Raw genomic sequence first — 17,919 nt, forward strand, 5'->3', positions numbered from 1 at the left:
CCCATAGTGGGGGGGGGCACGATCTAAAGGGCAAGTCACATGTTTCCCCCACCCCAGCCCAGGGCCACCGCACTCTCCCCACCCCATGTTACCTGCGCGGGGGCACTTTGTCCTCCCACTGCGCCTGCCCCCACCCGGCATGTACTGCCGCTCTCCCTGGCGGACAGGACAAGTCTGGTTACAAACAAAATAAAACATGCTTTCTAATGACTAGAACATAATCTTTAAAAGTTACATTCTTAATTCTTCTTAACTTGATGTAGGTACCAGCATTCCTAGCCTTTCAGACTAGGGAGATCCAACTTTCACAGACTCCAAGGGTGCTATACCCTTTGTCTCCTCAGTGATGGATCACTAAAATGTCTTTTTGCTCCCCTTCCATTGTCTCAGCCTCAAGAGTCAGGAAGGCTTCCTGGGGTGTAGATTTGGTCCCCCGTTGTGATTGTTAAACAGTCTTCTCCCCCACCTATTTAACTTGATGGCTTTGTTCTTCCATTGTCCTCTGCCTATGACCAAGCTAGTCAGACCGGTAAATACACATTCCTTTATCTAGGGCAGTCTGGTTTTATGGTCTGCCTCCCAAACACATTTTACGAACATATTTCCAGCATACATCTATAATTCTCTGTACTCAACCCACACATACATCAATGATTTTTGTGGGGACCAGTGTGTCACCAGTTTACATATGATACCTTACATGAGACCTTTGAGATACCCTGAGTCTGTGGGAGCTGTGTGCAGGCTCCCAGTGCACAATCTGCTAGATCTGTTCATAGATGGTTTTCTACAGGGTTGATTATCTCTGGGCAGCTTTAAAGTGCGTCCTGAATCCACAGTCGGAGGATCTCTTCGGGGGGAATCACATGCACAGCCACGTCACAACATTCAGTCCCCTCACTCCTGCAGTGTATTAGCATCGCAGGGGACTCAGTTACTTTCTGTAAAAACAAAGACATGCAAAGCATCTGGGCAGCCTGTGCTGACGTCGTATTGTCCTGCAGGGGCATTTTGGAGCCCAAAACCCTTTTCTCCCTACATTTTGCTTGCCCTCCAAGGCCCTTCTTGCCTTGTCTGGCATAACTCCCCAGAGCCCCAGCTCTGCAGGGCCCAGCAGCCCCAGAAACTTGCTTTCTTCTCACTCAGCAGGGACCCAGAGAAGCTAGAGGTCATTTAATTAACCTCGGGCCACCCTTGCAGAGTCATTCCCCAAGGTATGGTATCCAATGCTTTCTTCAGTCTTACATGCAGTGTCCGAAGCCACCTGCTTCCTTTGGGAGACAGCTGCAAAGCTTCAGGCTACCAAGAAGCATCTCCTACTAGACAGACGGAGTTATCCTTTTCTTAATAGAATCCCATGTCTCCTGTTGATTCCCTTCAGCCTGTTTGAAGGAATCCCCCCCTCCCAGGGGATTATGGCCCTCAGGCAGGGCCGGCTCCAGGCACCAGCTCAGCAAGCAGGTGCTCGGGGCGGCCAAGGGGAAGGGCGGCAAGTCGGGCTCTTCGGCGGCAATTCGGCAGCGGGTCCCTCAGTCCCTCTCGGAGGGAAGGACCTGCCGCCGAATTACCGCTGAAGAAGAAAGTGGCGCGGTGGAGCTTTTTTTTTTTTTCCCGCCGCTTGGGGCAGCAAAAACCCTGGAGCCGGCCCTGCCCTCAGGTCATTTGAGGTGGGGTTTTCAAAGGTACCTAAATGACTTGGGGTACACGTGACTGTTACTGGTTTCATCTGCAGTGGGGGGCACCCTGAGCCAGCCTTTCTGAGTAATGTGGGTTTCCCAACTCCAGCAGCCAGCCTGCTCCTGACATGAGGATTACAGACCTGAGCCCTCAACCTGGCCAACAGGGGCAGCAAAAGCAAAGCAGTGGCTCCGGGTAGGATCAGCACCATGGGTATCTGTGCCCTCTGATCCACTCCCTGCGCAAAGCATTTCCCTGTCTGCTGGGGGAGCCTCTATGGCCAAAGTACGGCTATCTAGGGCATGACAGCTGAGGCTGGGACTCCCTAGGGGATAGACTTTAACAGCCTGCAAAGGGGACTAGTTTCCAGCCTAGGAAATCCCCCCTCGGAGTAAGTGGAGGAAGAACTATCCCTCACTGGCTGATTCTCTCCCTGCAAAGAGAAACGCAACAAATGCGGGTGCACAGGAGAGGCAGAACAGGGGAGGATGATGTGCTTGAAAGCAGCTTGTCAGACATTCTTGCCCGTCTAGGGTGCTGAAATCCACAGGCGGTGACTTTTGTTTTTGCCGGCGGGTACTTTTGAAGCGGTGTATGTTTGGGGGGAAGGGGGGAGGCGCTCTGACAGTTTTGGGGGGAGGCTATTTTCAGCATATGTATACACTTCTTTCATATTCTAGTTATTGAATGTCTATCACTGGTATCTTCACTATTTTAATAATGATTAAATTATGAGCTACATAATTCCATTATCATGAATTACAGTATATTAAAATCATTGCAATCACCTACAAGCTGTTTTCACTAACGTCCCAGTTTGAACACATGACATCTCACTGTAGCTTTCTGGATGAAACTGTCAGCAATCTTATTTACATCTAGTTCCCTGGTATGGTCTTGCTGCACGTTAAGGACAGCTACATTATTCAGTTGTGTCTGTCCCATTGATGACTGGAGATAATTTTAAAGTCTTCTGAAGCTGGAGAATGAGTGTTCCGCAGTTCAGGACGATACAGACACAGTAAAAAGGATTTTTATACATTTGCAGTACTCTGGAAACATAGTGCTTCCAGAGTACTGCCAATGACTCCAAGATCTCTTTTTTTGATGGGTAGCAGCTAATTTAGATCCCATCATTTTGTAGGTATAGTTGGGATTATATTTTGTCATGTGCATTACTTTGCATTTAACATTGAATTTCATTTGCCATTTTGTTGCCCAGTCACCCAGTTTTGTGAGATCCCTTTGTAACTCTTTGCAGTCTGTTTTGGACATAACTATCTTGAGTAATTTTATATCGTCTGCAAATTTGGCCACCTCACTGTTTACCTCTTTTTCCAGATCATTTATGAATACGTTGAATGGGACTCGTCCCAATACAGACCCCTGGGGGACACCACTATTTACCTCTCTCCATTCTGAAAACTGACCATTTATTCCTACCCTTTGTTTCCTATCGTTTAACTGGAGTGTCTGGCAGTACTTTCAAGATCATCCTTAACAAAAGGCTTGTCATTAAATTATCTTAATCACCCTGTCTCTTCCTTCCCCAACGGCAGAAGCTGGGAGCAGCACAGAACTTATCACATTCCACACCCAAGCTCTGCCCTGTGAGCAGACCTCCAGTATGAAGTTTGGGGGTTGGGGGGGAAGCAAGCGACAGAGGGAGGGGGGATGGAGTGAGCGGGGATGGGGCTTTAGAGAAGGGGTGGGGCAGGGGCAGAGCCTCATGGAAGGGGTGGGGCAAGGGTGTTTGGTTTTGTGCAATTAGAAAGTTGTTAACCCTTTCTTCTTGGTAGTCCATCGATCTGATGATGATAAATTTGTGCAGATCATCAGTTGTTGGTCTTATGGTGTGCCCTCTGATGGCTATACAAGCCAATTCTAGAGGTGCACATTTTGCTGCAGATGGTGCATGGGAAGTTCGCGATCAGTGGATTGTGCGCTGCTGATGCTCTGTGACATCGTTCGCGTGCCTCTTGTAGACGCCGACAGCGGTCTTCCTCAAAGGCGATGCAGGTATTTCTGACTGTTGCACGCCACTGTGTTCTATCGCTGGTGGCGTCCTCAAGGTCCCTAGGTTTGATACTGCTGTACTGCAGATTGGCTTTGATGGTGTCCTTGTAACGTTTCCGTGGACGACTTATATGCCAGATGCCCTGGGAGAGTTCACCATACAGAAGCTGGCGGTGGATTCTGTTGGCATCCATGTGGCTGACATGACCGGTCCAACGTAGCTGTGACTTCATGATCATCATTTCGATGCTTGTCATCTGGGCTCTCTTGAGGACTTCGAGATTGGGCACTTTGTCTTGCCAGTGGATCTTCATGATGTTACGGAGGCAGCGCATCTGAAATGCTTCGAACTGCTTGATGTGACGCCTATATAGCGTCCATGTTTCGCACCCGTACAAAAGAGATGAAAGAACAACAGCTCTGTACACAAGCAGTTTTGTTGACATCCGGATGTTATTGTGATTTAAAACTTTGACACACAGACAGCCAAGTGCCTGGCTTGCTTTGGATATTCGTGCATTGATCTCATTATCCAGTGATCCATCACTGGATATGACACTACCCAGATATTTAAAGTTCTCCACTACTTTCAGCTGAGTGCTGTCGATGGAGATACTCGGGACAGAAGCATTTGATCCAGGTGCAGGTTGATGGAGAACTTCTGTCTTTCCGAGGCTGATAGTTAGTCCGAAAACTTGTGAGGACTCAGCAAACTTGTTGACAATGTGCTGAAGATCATTTTCAGTGTGAGTCATGAGGGCACAATTGTCAGCAAAGAGTGCCTCAAGAGGGAGTTTCTGCACTGTCTTAATCTTTGCATTCAGGCGACGGAGGTCAAAAAGTGAACCATCGTGCCCGTATTTCAAGTATATACCTCGGTCCAGATCTTTCACTGCATGGTTAAGGACACATGCAAAGAACAGGTTAAATAGGACAGGAGCGAGAACACATCCTTGTTTCACGCCGTTGGTGATGTTAAAGGGGGCTGATGTGGCTCCATCAGACAATACTTCGCCTGTCATGCTGTCATGAAAAAGGCGTATAATCTGGACAAATTTTCTTGGGCAGCCAAGTCATGTTAGAATGGTCCAAAGGGCTTCCCTATTGACGGTATCAAACGCCTTTGTCAGCTGTATGAAGACAGCATACAGGTGCATGTTCTGTTCAATGCACTTCTCTTGTATTTGTCTGACAGCAAACACCATGTCGACTGTGCTCCGGCCAGGTCGAAAACCACATTGACTTTCAGGTAGATTTGCCTCAGAAATACTGGCTATTAGGCGGTTCAAGATGATGCGGGCAATGATCTTCCCTCCAACAGAGAGGAGGGATATGTCTCTATAGTTTCCACATTCTGCTTTGCTGCCTTTGTTCTTGAAAAGAGAGAAAATAGTAGCATCGCCAAGGTTCTGTGGTATGTTTTCATCCTCCCAGATGTTGATGATCACGCTGTGGAACGCTGCTAGTGCTACTGGACCTGCTGCTTTATATCTCTCTGCTGGTATCCCATCTTTTCCAGGAGCTTTCCCTGAACTCATCGGACTAACAGCTTTCTTAATCTCATCTATAGTGGGCGGAAAGTCAAGATCTGTCAGAGCAGGTTGTTGTGGAATTTCATTAAGGACATTATTATTCACGGTTGATGGTCTATTGAGAAGGTTGCTAAAGTGTTCTCGCCATCTTTCGTTGATGCCTTCTTTATCTTTAATCAGCATTGTGTTGTCTAATGAGAGCAATGGGGTTGTCCTTGGTTTAAAGGGTCCATAGACAGTCTTAATAGCACTGAAGAACATCTTTAAGTTGTGGGTCTCGGCATAGTGCTCAATTTCTTTGGCTTTGCTCTCCCACCAGTTGTCTTGTATCTGACGGAGGTCTTTCTGTGTTTTGCTCTGAAGGTACTTGAAATGGTCCCGTTTAGAGACTGAGGAGGGGTCATTCTGCCATTCGATAAAGGCTTTTCTCTTTACTTCCAGTGCTGAGCATATTTCTTCTTGGTTCTCATCAAACCAATCCTGATGTGTTCTTTTCTTTGGTCCAAGAGATGTTATTGCTGTGTCAGTCACTATCTGCTTGAACTGGTCCCACTTTTCGGTTACAATACCGATCAGTTGTCCGTGGGATGTCAATTTGTCATCAAGACTCTTCTGGAATTTGTTGAAACATTGAGCATCCTTCAGTTTGGCTATATTGAAAGTAGGTTGCACATGCTTAGAGCGTTTGTGCCGAGAAGGAACGATGTAGAGTTGAAGAGACGTCCTGACTAATCTGTGATCTGTCCAGCACTCTGCGCCTCGCATTACTCTGGTAATCAGTACGTCGCGGATGTCTCGCCTTCTAACAATGGCATAATCTATCAGATGCCACTGTTTGGACCTAGGATGCATCCATGTCGTTTTGTATTTGTCCGCTTGCCAGAACAGAGTGTTGGTAATGGTCAGGTCATTTTCAGAACAAAGACTCAAAAGAAGTAATCCATTACTGTTCATTTTGCCTACACCATGTGGCCCGATTACTCCTTTCCAGTTCTCGCTGTCAGCCCCGACTCGGTTACAGTCTGTTACAGGTGTGGCCTTGATCAGTCTGTCGAGATCTTCATAGAATTGTTCTTTTGAGTTGTCAGAGCATGTTAAAGTGGGTGCATATGCACTGATGATGGTGATATGACGTTTGACATTTAGTAGGAAGCGTAGCTTCAGCAATCTTTCATTGATACCCACTGGAAGGTCTGGGAGTTGATGCATCAATAAGGTTTTTATTGCCAGACCAACTCCGTGTATTCTGTCCTCTGTCTCAGTCTTACCCTTCCAGAAGAAGGTGTAACCACCTCCTGGTTCATTCAAGAAATCTTCCCCAGGCAATCTTGTTTCACTTAATGCTGCTAAATCAATGTTATAATGGACTAGTTCTCGAGCAATGAGGGCTGTCCTTCTCTCAGGTCTTGCAACAGCTTCTCGATCCATGAGGGTACGAACATTCCATACACCAATGGTAAGTTTTCTCAAATTTTTCTTTTGGTTTCGGCCACAGATTGGGTTAAACTGCCAGCCGCGGCTTGCTAGCCAGTCGTTGTAGGGCAGGCAATTTTTAGGCCACCTTTTCTAGGCCCCTCCCTTACTAGGGTGAGCAGTGCTGTCCTGAAGAGGGCTGCTCAGACGCCTGGGATGCTACCGGGCAACTCTGCTGCCCCAAGTACAGAGCTGGATGACCACCTATCCACAGGCCGCCTGCGTGCAGGATTGGGACTACGACTCCCAGTGGTAACCTCCACCTGTCGCTTTGCCCCTCCCCCATCGCCGCAGGACTTGGGTAGTATGATGATGATGTTTGGTGATTTGCACAGTAACCCTACACGCGTGATATCTGCAAACCTGCCCTAGGGGCACCACACAGTGTGTTTGTTAGCACGCTTTCCAGCCCAGTACGCTTTCCCTGGAGGGACACGACCCAGTGGAGCCCAGCTCTGGTTGCTGCTGTATTAGTGCAGAGCCCAGGACAGCCAGAAAAAGTGCAGGCCAGGGCTATGCTGCACGTGCCTCCAGCCCAAGGAACCTGCAGCTCATTACCCAGCCATGCAGCAAGGATGGAGGGAAGGGATGAGGCACTCAAATGGGGAGTGTCAAAACAGGAGGAGAAAGGGGGCAACCCCAACAGGGGTTTGTGGGAACAGTCACATGGGGGGGGGGCAGGAGCTTGGGGATGACTGGGCTTCTGAGAACGCCGGGTGGAAATAGGTGTGCAGGGAAATAGCCTTCTCCTTCACGCTGGAAGGACTGTTTGGCTTCAAAATACTTTCATACTCCCCTGAATACATAACACTGTTTGCTTTTGCTGCATCGGGCCCTCCACGGCTGTAGCCCTCTGCATGACACTACAGCGGACCGGGCTCTCCGGGAGGCTGAACCCCTCCCCATTGGCCCAAGCGGGAGGGGAGCATGCTCAGGATGCCTGGCTGTCATCTCTCAGCTCAGGGCTCCACTTAGGAAAGCAAAACAGGCCAACATTTCTAATGCAGGGGCCCTATGCTGGCCACCCATGTCCATAGGTAGGGGCTTAAACAAGTGGTCTCATTCTGAGAGCTGCTGAGACCCTGCAGTTTGAGTCAGTGCTTGGATACCCTAAAAACCAGGCCACTTGCTGAGGTGCCTAAATTGAGGTTTAGGCACTTAGCTTCAGGCAGCTGTGTTTGAAAATGTGCCAATCATTCCCCTCTGGATTTCAGCTCCACTTGGAAGGAGCAGCCAGGACCGGCTCCAGGCACCAGCTTGACAGGCAGGTGCTTGGGGCGGCCACTCCGGAGAGGGGCGGCACGTCCAGCTATTCGGTGGCAATTCGGTGGACAGTCCTTCACTCCGGCTCAGAGCAAAGGACCTCCCGCCAAATTGCCGCCGCAGATCGCGATCGCAGCTTTTTTTTTTTTTGGCTGCTTGGGGCGGCCAAAACCCTGGAGCTGGCCCTGGGAGCAACATCCACTCACTCAATCAGTCTCTTCCTCCCTGTAAATATACAGCATCCCAGGAATAACAAGGAAGACAAAGAAATTACCAGGGTGTCTGGTAGGACAACGACTGGACAGCAGGAATACTGGAAGATTTGACTCATTTTCCAGGCAAGGAAAGGCAGGGCCAAGACACCTACAACAAATCCCACGAAGGACACCAAGGCAGTCGTCATCCATATAGATCTGCCACCATCTAGAGACAAAGGAAGGAAGGAGGACTTCAGCAGAGAGCCTTTGAGGGCAAGCGACACAATTACAGATCCTGAGAGAAATGCAGGGCCTGTACTTCTCACTGACCCCAACGGGAGCCATGAGGTCCAAAAGAATCAAAAACTACCCAGCCAGCGCAGGGGTGATTCTCCTCCCTCCCCCGAGGAAACAGTTGCAGCAGGCTTTGTACAGGGCAAGAGACAGCAGGCAGAAGCGAAAAGGAGAGATGCTGGCAGACTGAGCAGCTGCATAGAGAGTCACTGCACCGTGCTTCCTCTGACACTACTGGTGAGGAAGTCGGTCATCACCTGGTCCGCGAACACACTGCGTCTGGCTGAAGTTGCTGCTCCTGTTGATGGCCTCTACATAGGTCTGGGCTTTCACACAGTACTCAGCTCCTGCCTCCATGGTGTCCAGATGCACCACAGAGCTGATCTCCTTCACAGTCTTCTTGTGCACCTGCCAGAGGCAATGATGAGCACGTCAGAGTCCAGGGCCCAGTGAGAGCAGCAGGCTTGTGGTCAATGCTGGCCTGATTGCAGGCTGTGGGGAGAAAGGGCTGGGGGAGCCAGAGAGGAATGGGGAGAAGGGAGTGGGAACTGAGAAGCCAAGAGATAGAAAGGGAAAATGGAGGGGGAAGTTAGGGGATGGGAAACAGGGCAGCAGAGTGAGACTGGACAGCCACCAGGGTAGAAGGGATGGGATGAAAGGCACTATAAACCAAGGGCAAACAGAGGCCTGATTGGAGCGAGTGCCTGTGTCAGGAGGTTGTGAAGGCATCTCCGTGTGCAGGGGGAAGGAAGGGGAGGCCACGGGGCCTAGAGCCCTAGGCAGGTGACCCTGGGTGCAGGGGAAGGCAGGAAGAACTCTGTGACCCCATGCTCCTGCTCGAATGCCACGCCCCTGCCCTGTCCATTAAATGTGTGAGAACTCATTGGCCAGAGCCTGTGGGTGAGAGGAAGAAGCTCTCACACATGGTGAATGAGAGGTACAGGGGAGAGAAGGAATGAAGAGTGGGGAGAGAGAGTGCAGTGGCAGACAAACCTCTACTCTGCCCTCCACTCTGGACTAAAGTTCCCTCCACTCCACAGTCTTGGGATCCCCTTACTTTATTTACATCTGAGATGCAGAATTGCAACAGAGGTTAGAGAGACAGTTGTTTCCGCTAAGGGAAGGAGCCTACAGCATTCCATTTTCAGTTGTGTCCCTCATTTCAGGTTTTTGTCACACATTCATCACACTGCTGACAGGCAGGCTTAACATATTTGTTTTGTCTGGAAATTCATTAGTTTTTCATTTAAAAAAAAAAACTAAGGAATTCCATCATTTGCAATGGTAATGAACCACTGAATGGGTGTGAACCCACAGCACACTGCTATTATTTAAGCTACAGGAGGGACTCTGCTAACTAATAGCAATAGTGGGTTGTTATCTCATGTGTGCCAGCCAGTAGAGGAAGCTGTATAAACACACATTTTGCTAGTTGCTTTTAATTCTGTGAATATTCCAGATGCAACGTGCATGCTCCCAGCGGGCCCTGCTGAGCCTCCTGTGTCATATACATTCAATCTACACAGAATTACAAACAGGACACAAAATACCTTTCTCTAGGGGAAGGTGCATTGGGCTGGGAGCCAGGACACTTTGTGGTCTAGTCACATCTCCTCTACTAACTATCGTTAATACTTCTCTGTAATACACAGCCCTTATTATAAGTCCTCACATATTCCCATTCTAAGAGGAAGACAAATATTAGCCTCCACACGTTTTAGCAAAGCAATAGTTAACATGGGGCACAAGCTCGTTTCTGGTAGAGCTGTGAACAGAACCCAAGCTTCTAATATGACAGATGTATGTCTCAGCCATTTAGCTACACTGTCTCTGAGAATGATGACTATGCCAAATTATGTGCTTGGGTATTCTGTCTGTAAAATGCAGAACTCCTGCATATGTAAAATGCTGTTTCAGTGAGTTACACATCATCCTCTAGTGGCTGGTCCATAGTGGATATGAGGCTTCTCCTGCTACCAGTTAACATAAGTAATCCTTCAGCTCAAGTAGTACGTATCAGTGCTAAGATGCATGGCTCACAGCCTGCTCATGTTGCATTTAGGGAGTGTGGGGGGGGAATTTTATAACTGAACATAAGATTGTTTTTTATTTTATTATTTTAAACCTATGAAGTTATTTATAAAACATTGTGTTGAAAGAAGGTTATTAAGATTGCAAAGTCAGAAGGTAGGAAGTGCCAGACTTAGAGTTGCCCATGCAACCTCAGTCCTGCCCACTTGTGTGAATGCATTATGTTTTATTTACATGGGAAAGTTGCTTTGGTTTAATTTAAATTGGGTTTTTTAAATCAACATCGTTAAACTGGTTCAAACCCCTGTGTGGTTGGTTTTATTCCTGTTTAAATCAAGTACCTTTGCTTAAATGAGTCCTAATTAATTTAAGATAAACTGAAATAAGTCTGATGTAAACCACACATCCACACATAGGTTTGCAAGGGATTAAATTAGTTTAAAACCCTACCTGTAGTTAAATGGGTGTAGCTTTGCCATGTAGACAAAGCCACAATCTTCAATATAGTATTTTTTCCACAGGACCCCTGCATCATTCAATGCACAGGAGGGGCCTGCTCTGGAGATGAATCAGGGATGTGTAGTAAAAGGAGGTTGGGAAGGAGATAGGGAAGTGTTACTGCCATTATACAAGGCACTGGTGAGACCTCATCTGGAATACTGTGCACACTTCTGACCCCCCCATGTTTAAGAAAGATGAATTCAGACTGGAAGAGGTACAGAGAAGGGTTATTAGAATGATCAGAGAGGAATGGAGAACCTACTTTACCTACTTTACACTTGCATCTGAAGAAGTGAGGTTCTTACCCACGAAAGCTTATGCTCCCAATACTTCTGTTAGTCTTAAAGGTGCCACAGGACCCTCTGTTGCTTTTTACAGATTCAGACTAACACGGCTACCCCTCTGACACTTTACAAGAGGAGACTTAAAGATCTTGGCTTGTTTAGCCTAACTAAATGAAGGCTGTGCTCTCTATAAATAAAACAGAGGGAGAGGAATTAAGGGCCAATGTTGGCACAAGAACAAATGGATATGAACTGGTGATCAAAAAGTTTAGGCTTGAAAATAAAAGAAGGTTTTTACCCATTAGAGGAGTGAAGTTCTGGAACAGCCTTCCAAGGGGAGCAGTGGGGGCAAAAAATGTAACTTGTTTTCAGACTGAGTTTGCTAAGTTTACGGAGGGAATGGTATGATGAGGTTGCCTACAATGGCATGTGGCCCATCTGCAACTGCTATTAGCAAATATCGCCGTTGGCTGAAGATGGGAGAGGGAGGGTTCCGAGTTACTATAGACAGGTCTTTCCCAGGGATCTGTCTGGTGGGTCTTGCCCACACGCTCTGAGTAACTGATCATCATCTTTGGGGTCGGGAAGGAATTTTCCACAGGTCAGATTCGCAGAGACCCTCAGGGGTTTTCACCTTCCTCTGCACCATGGGGCACGGGTCACTTGCTGGTTTAAACTAGAGTAAAGAGTGGTTTCTCTGTAACTTGAAGTCTTCAAACCATGATTTGAGGACTTCAGTAGTTCAGCCAGAGGTTGAGGTCTATCACAGGAGTGGGTTAGTGAGGTTCTGTGGCCTGCAATGGGCAGGATGTCAGACTAGATCAGTGGTTTTCAAACTGTGGATCGTGAGCCAGTACTGGGTCGTAGAATGTAAGGCACTGGGTCGTGGCGGCTCTGGTCAGCACCGCCGAACAGGCCGTTAAAAGTCCCAGCAGTGGTGCTGACCGGCTAAGGCAGGCTAGTTCCAAACTTGTTCTGACACTGCGCAGTTCTGGCTCCTAGGCGGGGGGGCCAGAAGGCCCCACATGCTGCCCCTGCCCCAAGCACCGGCTCTGCACTCCCATTGGCCGGTTCCCGGCCAATGGGCGCTGGGGGGCGGGGCTGTGGGCGAGAGCCTTGCGCAGCCACTTGCGCACCTCCGCCTAGAAGCCAGACCTGCTGCTGGCTGTTTCCAGGGCGCAGCACGGTCCGTGGTGCTAGGACAGGTGGGAAGCCTGCCTCTGCATCCCGGCTGCACCGCTGACCGGGAACCGCCAGATGTAAGCCCATGCCCCAACCCTGCACCCCAATCCCCTGCCCCAGCCCTTTGCCTCCCTCAAACCTGGAGCCCTTTCCTGCAGCCCAAACCCCTCATCCCTGACCCCACCCCAGAGCCTGTACTCCCACCCCAGAGCCCTGACCCCCTCCCACACCCCAAGCCCCTGCCCCAGCCCTGAGTCCCCTCCCACACCCTGAACCCCTCATTCCTGGCCCCACCCCAAAGCCCGCACCCCAACCCTGAGCCCCTCCCACACCCCGAACCCCTCATCCCCAGCTCCGTTGGGTCGTGGGCATCAACAATTTTCTTCAACTAGGTCACCAGAAAAAAAGTTTGAAAACCACTGGACTAAATGATCATAATGGTCCCTTCTGGCCTTAAAGTCTGTGTCTAAGTGGGTGTGTTTCCAGTGGGGTCCTGCAGGGATCAGTCCTTGGCCCTACACTAGCCAACATTTTTATCAGTGACCTGGAAGAAAACAAAGTCATCACTGATGAAGTTTGCAGATGAGACAAAAATTGGCAGAGTGGTAAATAATGACGAGGACAGGTCACTAATTCAGAGCAATCTGGATCGCTTGGTAAGCTAGACGCAAGCAAACAATATATGTTTTAATATGGCTAAATGTGAATGTATACATCTAGGGACACAGAATGTTGGCCATATGTACAGGATAGGGGGGACTCTACCCTGGAAAGCAGTGACCCTGAAAGAGATTTGAGGGTGATTTTGGGTAGTCAGCTGAATATGAGCTCCCAGGGTGACACTGTGGCCAAAAGGGCTAATGCAATCCTGAGATGCATGAACAGGGGAATCTGGAGAGGTTATTTTACTTCTGTGTTTGGCTCTGGCATGACCGTTGCTGGAATACTGCATCCAGCTCTGGCGTCCACAAATCAAGAAGGATGTTGATAAATTGAAGAGGATTCAGAGAAGAGCCACGAGAATGATTAGACGATTAGAAAAAATGCCTTATAGTGATAGACTCAAGCAGCTCTATCTACTTAGCTTAAAGAGAAGATTAAGGAGTGACTTGAAAGAGTTTAAGTTTCTATTTAGGGAACAAATATTTAATAATGGGTCCTTCAATCTAGCAGAGAAAAATATAATACAACCCAATAGCTGGAGGAAGATGAAGCTAGACAAATTAGGACTGGAAAAAAAAGGCGTAAGTTTGATAGTGAGGGTAATTAACTATTGGAACAATTTACCAAGGGTCTTGGTGGATTCTCCATCACTAAATCAGGTTTAGATGTTTTTCTAAAAAGATCTGCTCTAGGCATTATTTTGGGGCAGTTCTCTGGCCTGTGTTATGCAGGAGGTCAGACTAGATGAAAGCAATGTCTTTTCCAGCCTGGGAATCTATGAACCATGGCCTGTCCAGGCAAGGGGCAGGTCAATCAGACCTGGCAGAAGGGCAGACATCTTGACTCTATGGTTATTTTAATTGTAATTCTGCAATGTGCTTAAATATAGAGACTTGCTCTGTGACTTCCTGCATGAGAAGTGAAACACAAAACGGCAGCTGCCTTGGACAGGGACTTTCTTTCCAGTTACATACACCATAATAAGCTTATGATCGTAGCTGCTACATGCGATAGCAGGGGACTAAAGAGAGCGGAGGGATGCTGTGCTTAGAAAAATATCCCATGTGCTTTCATTCTAAGCCATGCAGTGCTCTCCAGTCTCACCTGAGAGCAAGGGCAAAACTCACCCTTTCTTGGCCCTTCCTCCAATAGAATATGTGGAATTGAAAGGCTGGCCCCAGGTCTTCCAGCTTCACCAGTAAGTGATACCCATCTGCAGAGACTTCCATCACAGGTGGGGTGAGGAAAGCTATCAACACAGAAGCAACACTATTACCACCACCAAAGGCAACCCTGAACCCCCCCTTCCCAGACTGGTAGAGAGGCAGGAAATGCTCCCTTTTGTGACTCCCCTTGAACTGTATTGGCAGCCAATTGCTTCACTGAGGCGGTTTCCCTTGATCTTCCTCCCTCTCTACCCTGCTTTGTTTCTAAAGATAGTAGCAGCCCCTTGGGCCAGGGTGGATTTTATTCTATCAGGTTGAGGCATTTAGCAATAGCTGAGTTGCACAAACTTGAAATTTTTTCTGTGTGGGGGAGGAACTGTTTTGTTTGAAGGCCCCATCCAAGCAATAACAACCAGGTAGGGCAGAGGGTGCTGAGAAACCAGACCAGACTGGTTCTTCTGGGCAAGGGGTGCTAACTCTGTCCAAAGGCCCATAACACACACTTTGAAACTCCTTTCTCTGACATTGGTTTCTATTGGCCTGATTTTCCAAAGTGCTGAACCCTGCAGCTCCCATTGAGGTGTGGGGATTGTGGGTGGAAATCAGGCAGTCTGTTTCCTGCATACTCTAGTTGATTTTTATTCTTGCAGCTTTGTGTGTAACACTGCTGTAAATGACTCTTGTTTCATGGCTATTGTGATAATCAAGGCTTGCTACAGTTGGGCAGTGCAGAGATGACCTTTGAGTTGCCTTTGCACACACACATTCCCTGAAACTTGCACCCTGAGGTGAGCCACCAGTAATTTCTGGATATGTGTTAATATTAATAAATAAGTTGATAAATAGGATGAAATTCAATAAGGACAAATGCAAAGTACTACACCATGACGAGGGCCACTCACCTCTCTGAGTGCCTCCTGTCAGCTGGGTGTGAATCTGCACTCTTTCTCTGCTCACAGTGCCCCCTGTCGGCAATTACTCTCCAGCTAAGCCACACATAGTCTAAATGTATGAAGGAACTCCTGCTGGGGTAACAGTCCAACAAATGGTTGGCCTTCTCTGAGGTCTTCAGCCCTGTCTCCAGGGCCACCCGGGGGGGGGGGGGGGGGAGGGAGGGAGGGGGACAAGTGGGGTAATTTGCCCCAGGCCCCGGGCCCCACAGGGGCCCCCACGAGAATATAGTAGTCTATAGTATTGCAACTTTTTTTTATGGAAGGGGCCCCCAAAATTGCTTTGCCCCAGGCCCCCTGAATCCTCTGGGCAGCCCTGCCTGTCTCTGGGCCTGTTTATACTCTAGCCCCTTTCTCAGGCTCCAAAAAGAAACTTGTGCCCTTCTCAGGGCTTTGGCCGCTTCACCAGTGGGGAGAGCCAGTCCCACCCACTACTCTGGGTCCCAACTCAGAGACCCTACAAGTAGCAGCCACGTGCTGCTTTCTTTACTAGTTGCTACTGCTGCATTCCCTGGACTGCTTCCCACTCCGTCCCATCACTTTCTTGGGTTCTCTGTCTGAGCAGGGTCTCTTCCAGGCCTCCTTGGCTGGAGAGCTTCCAGTCCTATCCCAGCTGGAGCAGGCTTTCTCCCCAGTTTCTTTGCCTGTGGAGTCTTACAGCCTTCATATAATATCAGGGTTGGAAGGGACCACAGAAGGTCATTCCAACTCCCTGCTCAAAGCAGGGCCAATCCCCAGGCAGATTTTTGCCCCAGATTCCTAAGTGGCCCCCTCAAGGATTGAACTCACAACCCTGGGTTTAGCAGGCCAATGCTCAAACCACTGAGCTATTCCCCATCCTTCCACTCCTTCATCCTTCTGGTCCACAACAGCAATGACCTGCTCAGCTGCTGAAGCTCCTTTTAACTGAGCCTGCTGGGCTCTGATTAGCTGCTTCCCTGCAGCCTCTCTAGAAAGGACTGGTGAACCCACCTTCACTGCTCCTTTCTTAGGGCAGGGTGGGGTAGGACCGCGAGGCCTCCAGCATGTTACATCCCGTCACATACACATAGGAAGGAATAATCAATGCACAAATACAAAATAGGAAATGACTGCCTAGGAAGGAGTATTGCAAAGAAGGATCAGGGATTACAGTGGACAGGGCCGGCTCCAGGCACTAGCATAGCAAGCAGGTGCCTGGGGCGGCCATGAAGAGGGGGGCGGCAAAAACGCTAGAGTTGGCCCTGACAGTGGATCACAAACTGAACATGCGCCAACAATGTAATACTGTTTCAAATAAAACGAACATCATTCTGGGATGTATTAGCAGGAGTATAGTAAAAAAAACATGAGAAGTAATTCTTCTGCTCTACTCAGCACCAATAAGGCCTCAGCTGGAGTACTGTGTCCAGTTCTGGGCACTGCACTTTGGGAAAGATGTGGACAAATTGCAGGAAGTCCAGAGGAGAGCAAAACAAAACAAAAAACAACCTCCTCCCCCCCCCCCCCCCCAAAAAAAAGATTAAAGGTCTAGAAAACATGATCTACAAGGAAAGATTGAAAAAATTGGGTTTGGGTAGTCTGGAGAAGAGAAGACTGAGGGTGGACATAAGCCAAGTACGTAAAAGGTTGTTATAAAGAGAAGGGTGATAAACTGTTCTCCTTAACCACTGAGAACAGGACAAGAAGTAATGGGTAAAAATAGCAGCAAGGGAGATTTAGGTTGGACATTAGGTAAAACTTCCTGACAGTAAGGGTTTTTAAGAACAGGTTTGACAAACACCTGTCAGAGATGGTCTAGGCCTGTATCAGTGAAGGGGACAGAACAAGATGACCTATCGAGGTCCCATCCAGTCCTACATTTCTATGATTCTAAGATTATTACTTTTTAAGGAATTTAATTTTAAAATAACATTTATTGACATGAACTGATTTTAAGAATTAAAAGTGAATTGAAGTGATCACTAGTAAATAAAAAGTATCTATTTTGTTATGTATGAGTAATGAGATATTAATATGCAAATATTCACTAACAGAACTGCAACTTATTATTTACTCCCTGTACTTACAGTGTGAATTGATCTGCTGTTTCAACATCAATGAAAACATTTTTTTTTAAATGAACACATTTTATGTTGCTTATCCCCGGTGGTGATGTAACTGTCAGGAGGAGGCAGAGAGCTTACTCGTTATGCGATTGAAGAGAACTTTTAGTGTGCTCCACTTTGAACCCCGAGAACCTAGGTTTGCCCTCACACGTAGGTTATAGGGCACGGTGGCAGAGATGTCCTCTGTGACATTGCACTGAGTCACAATGATGAGCGAACACTCGCTGATGGGTATCCAGATCTCATTGGCATAATCTCTTTCATACTCCCTGGGGAAAGCAAAGAAAAGCACAAAGACAACACAGGATAAAATAACACACCTCTATCCCCACCCCTTAACCATCCCATATCCTCTAAGGACTCTACTCAGAATCAGCTTCACCTGGGTACAGAAATCTACTCCAGGTTTTTCTTCTTTGTTACCAGAAGCGCATGTAGGGTGACATCCACCATTTGCAGAGGGAGAGCATACAGCCACAAGCACAAGGCACATTTGAGAACTTAAGTGGAGTTTAAATGGCTCGCAGGCCATGTGCTGGGCTCTGCCCAGGGGGAATTTCACCCTGGGAGACATGTCTAAGCTTGAATTTTTAGGCATGTTTT

At 48.0% G+C, this 17,919-nt stretch overlaps 1 protein-coding gene across 1 annotated transcript in view; it reads right to left on the reverse strand.

The window, feature by feature from the left end:
* Nucleotides 1-218: 218 nt before the first annotated feature.
* The window catches only part of IL20RB (interleukin 20 receptor subunit beta), a 33,779-nt gene continuing 16,078 nt past the window's right edge, over nt 219-17,919 (reverse strand). The window contains exons 3-7 of the mRNA XM_024100658.3: nt 17,395-17,585; nt 14,241-14,362; nt 8,710-8,860; nt 8,236-8,384; nt 219-941 (exon numbers count right to left, since the gene is read on the reverse strand). Of these exons, the coding sequence (XP_023956426.1) occupies nt 816-941; nt 8,236-8,384; nt 8,710-8,860; nt 14,241-14,362; nt 17,395-17,585 (739 nt within the window). The 3' untranslated portion in view covers nt 219-815. The remainder of the gene's footprint in view (nt 942-8,235; nt 8,385-8,709; nt 8,861-14,240; nt 14,363-17,394; nt 17,586-17,919) is intronic.

This window comes from Chrysemys picta, chromosome 10 (assembly GCF_011386835.1).
Source record: "Chrysemys picta bellii isolate R12L10 chromosome 10, ASM1138683v2, whole genome shotgun sequence".
Taxonomy (NCBI): domain Eukaryota; kingdom Metazoa; phylum Chordata; order Testudines; family Emydidae; genus Chrysemys; species Chrysemys picta.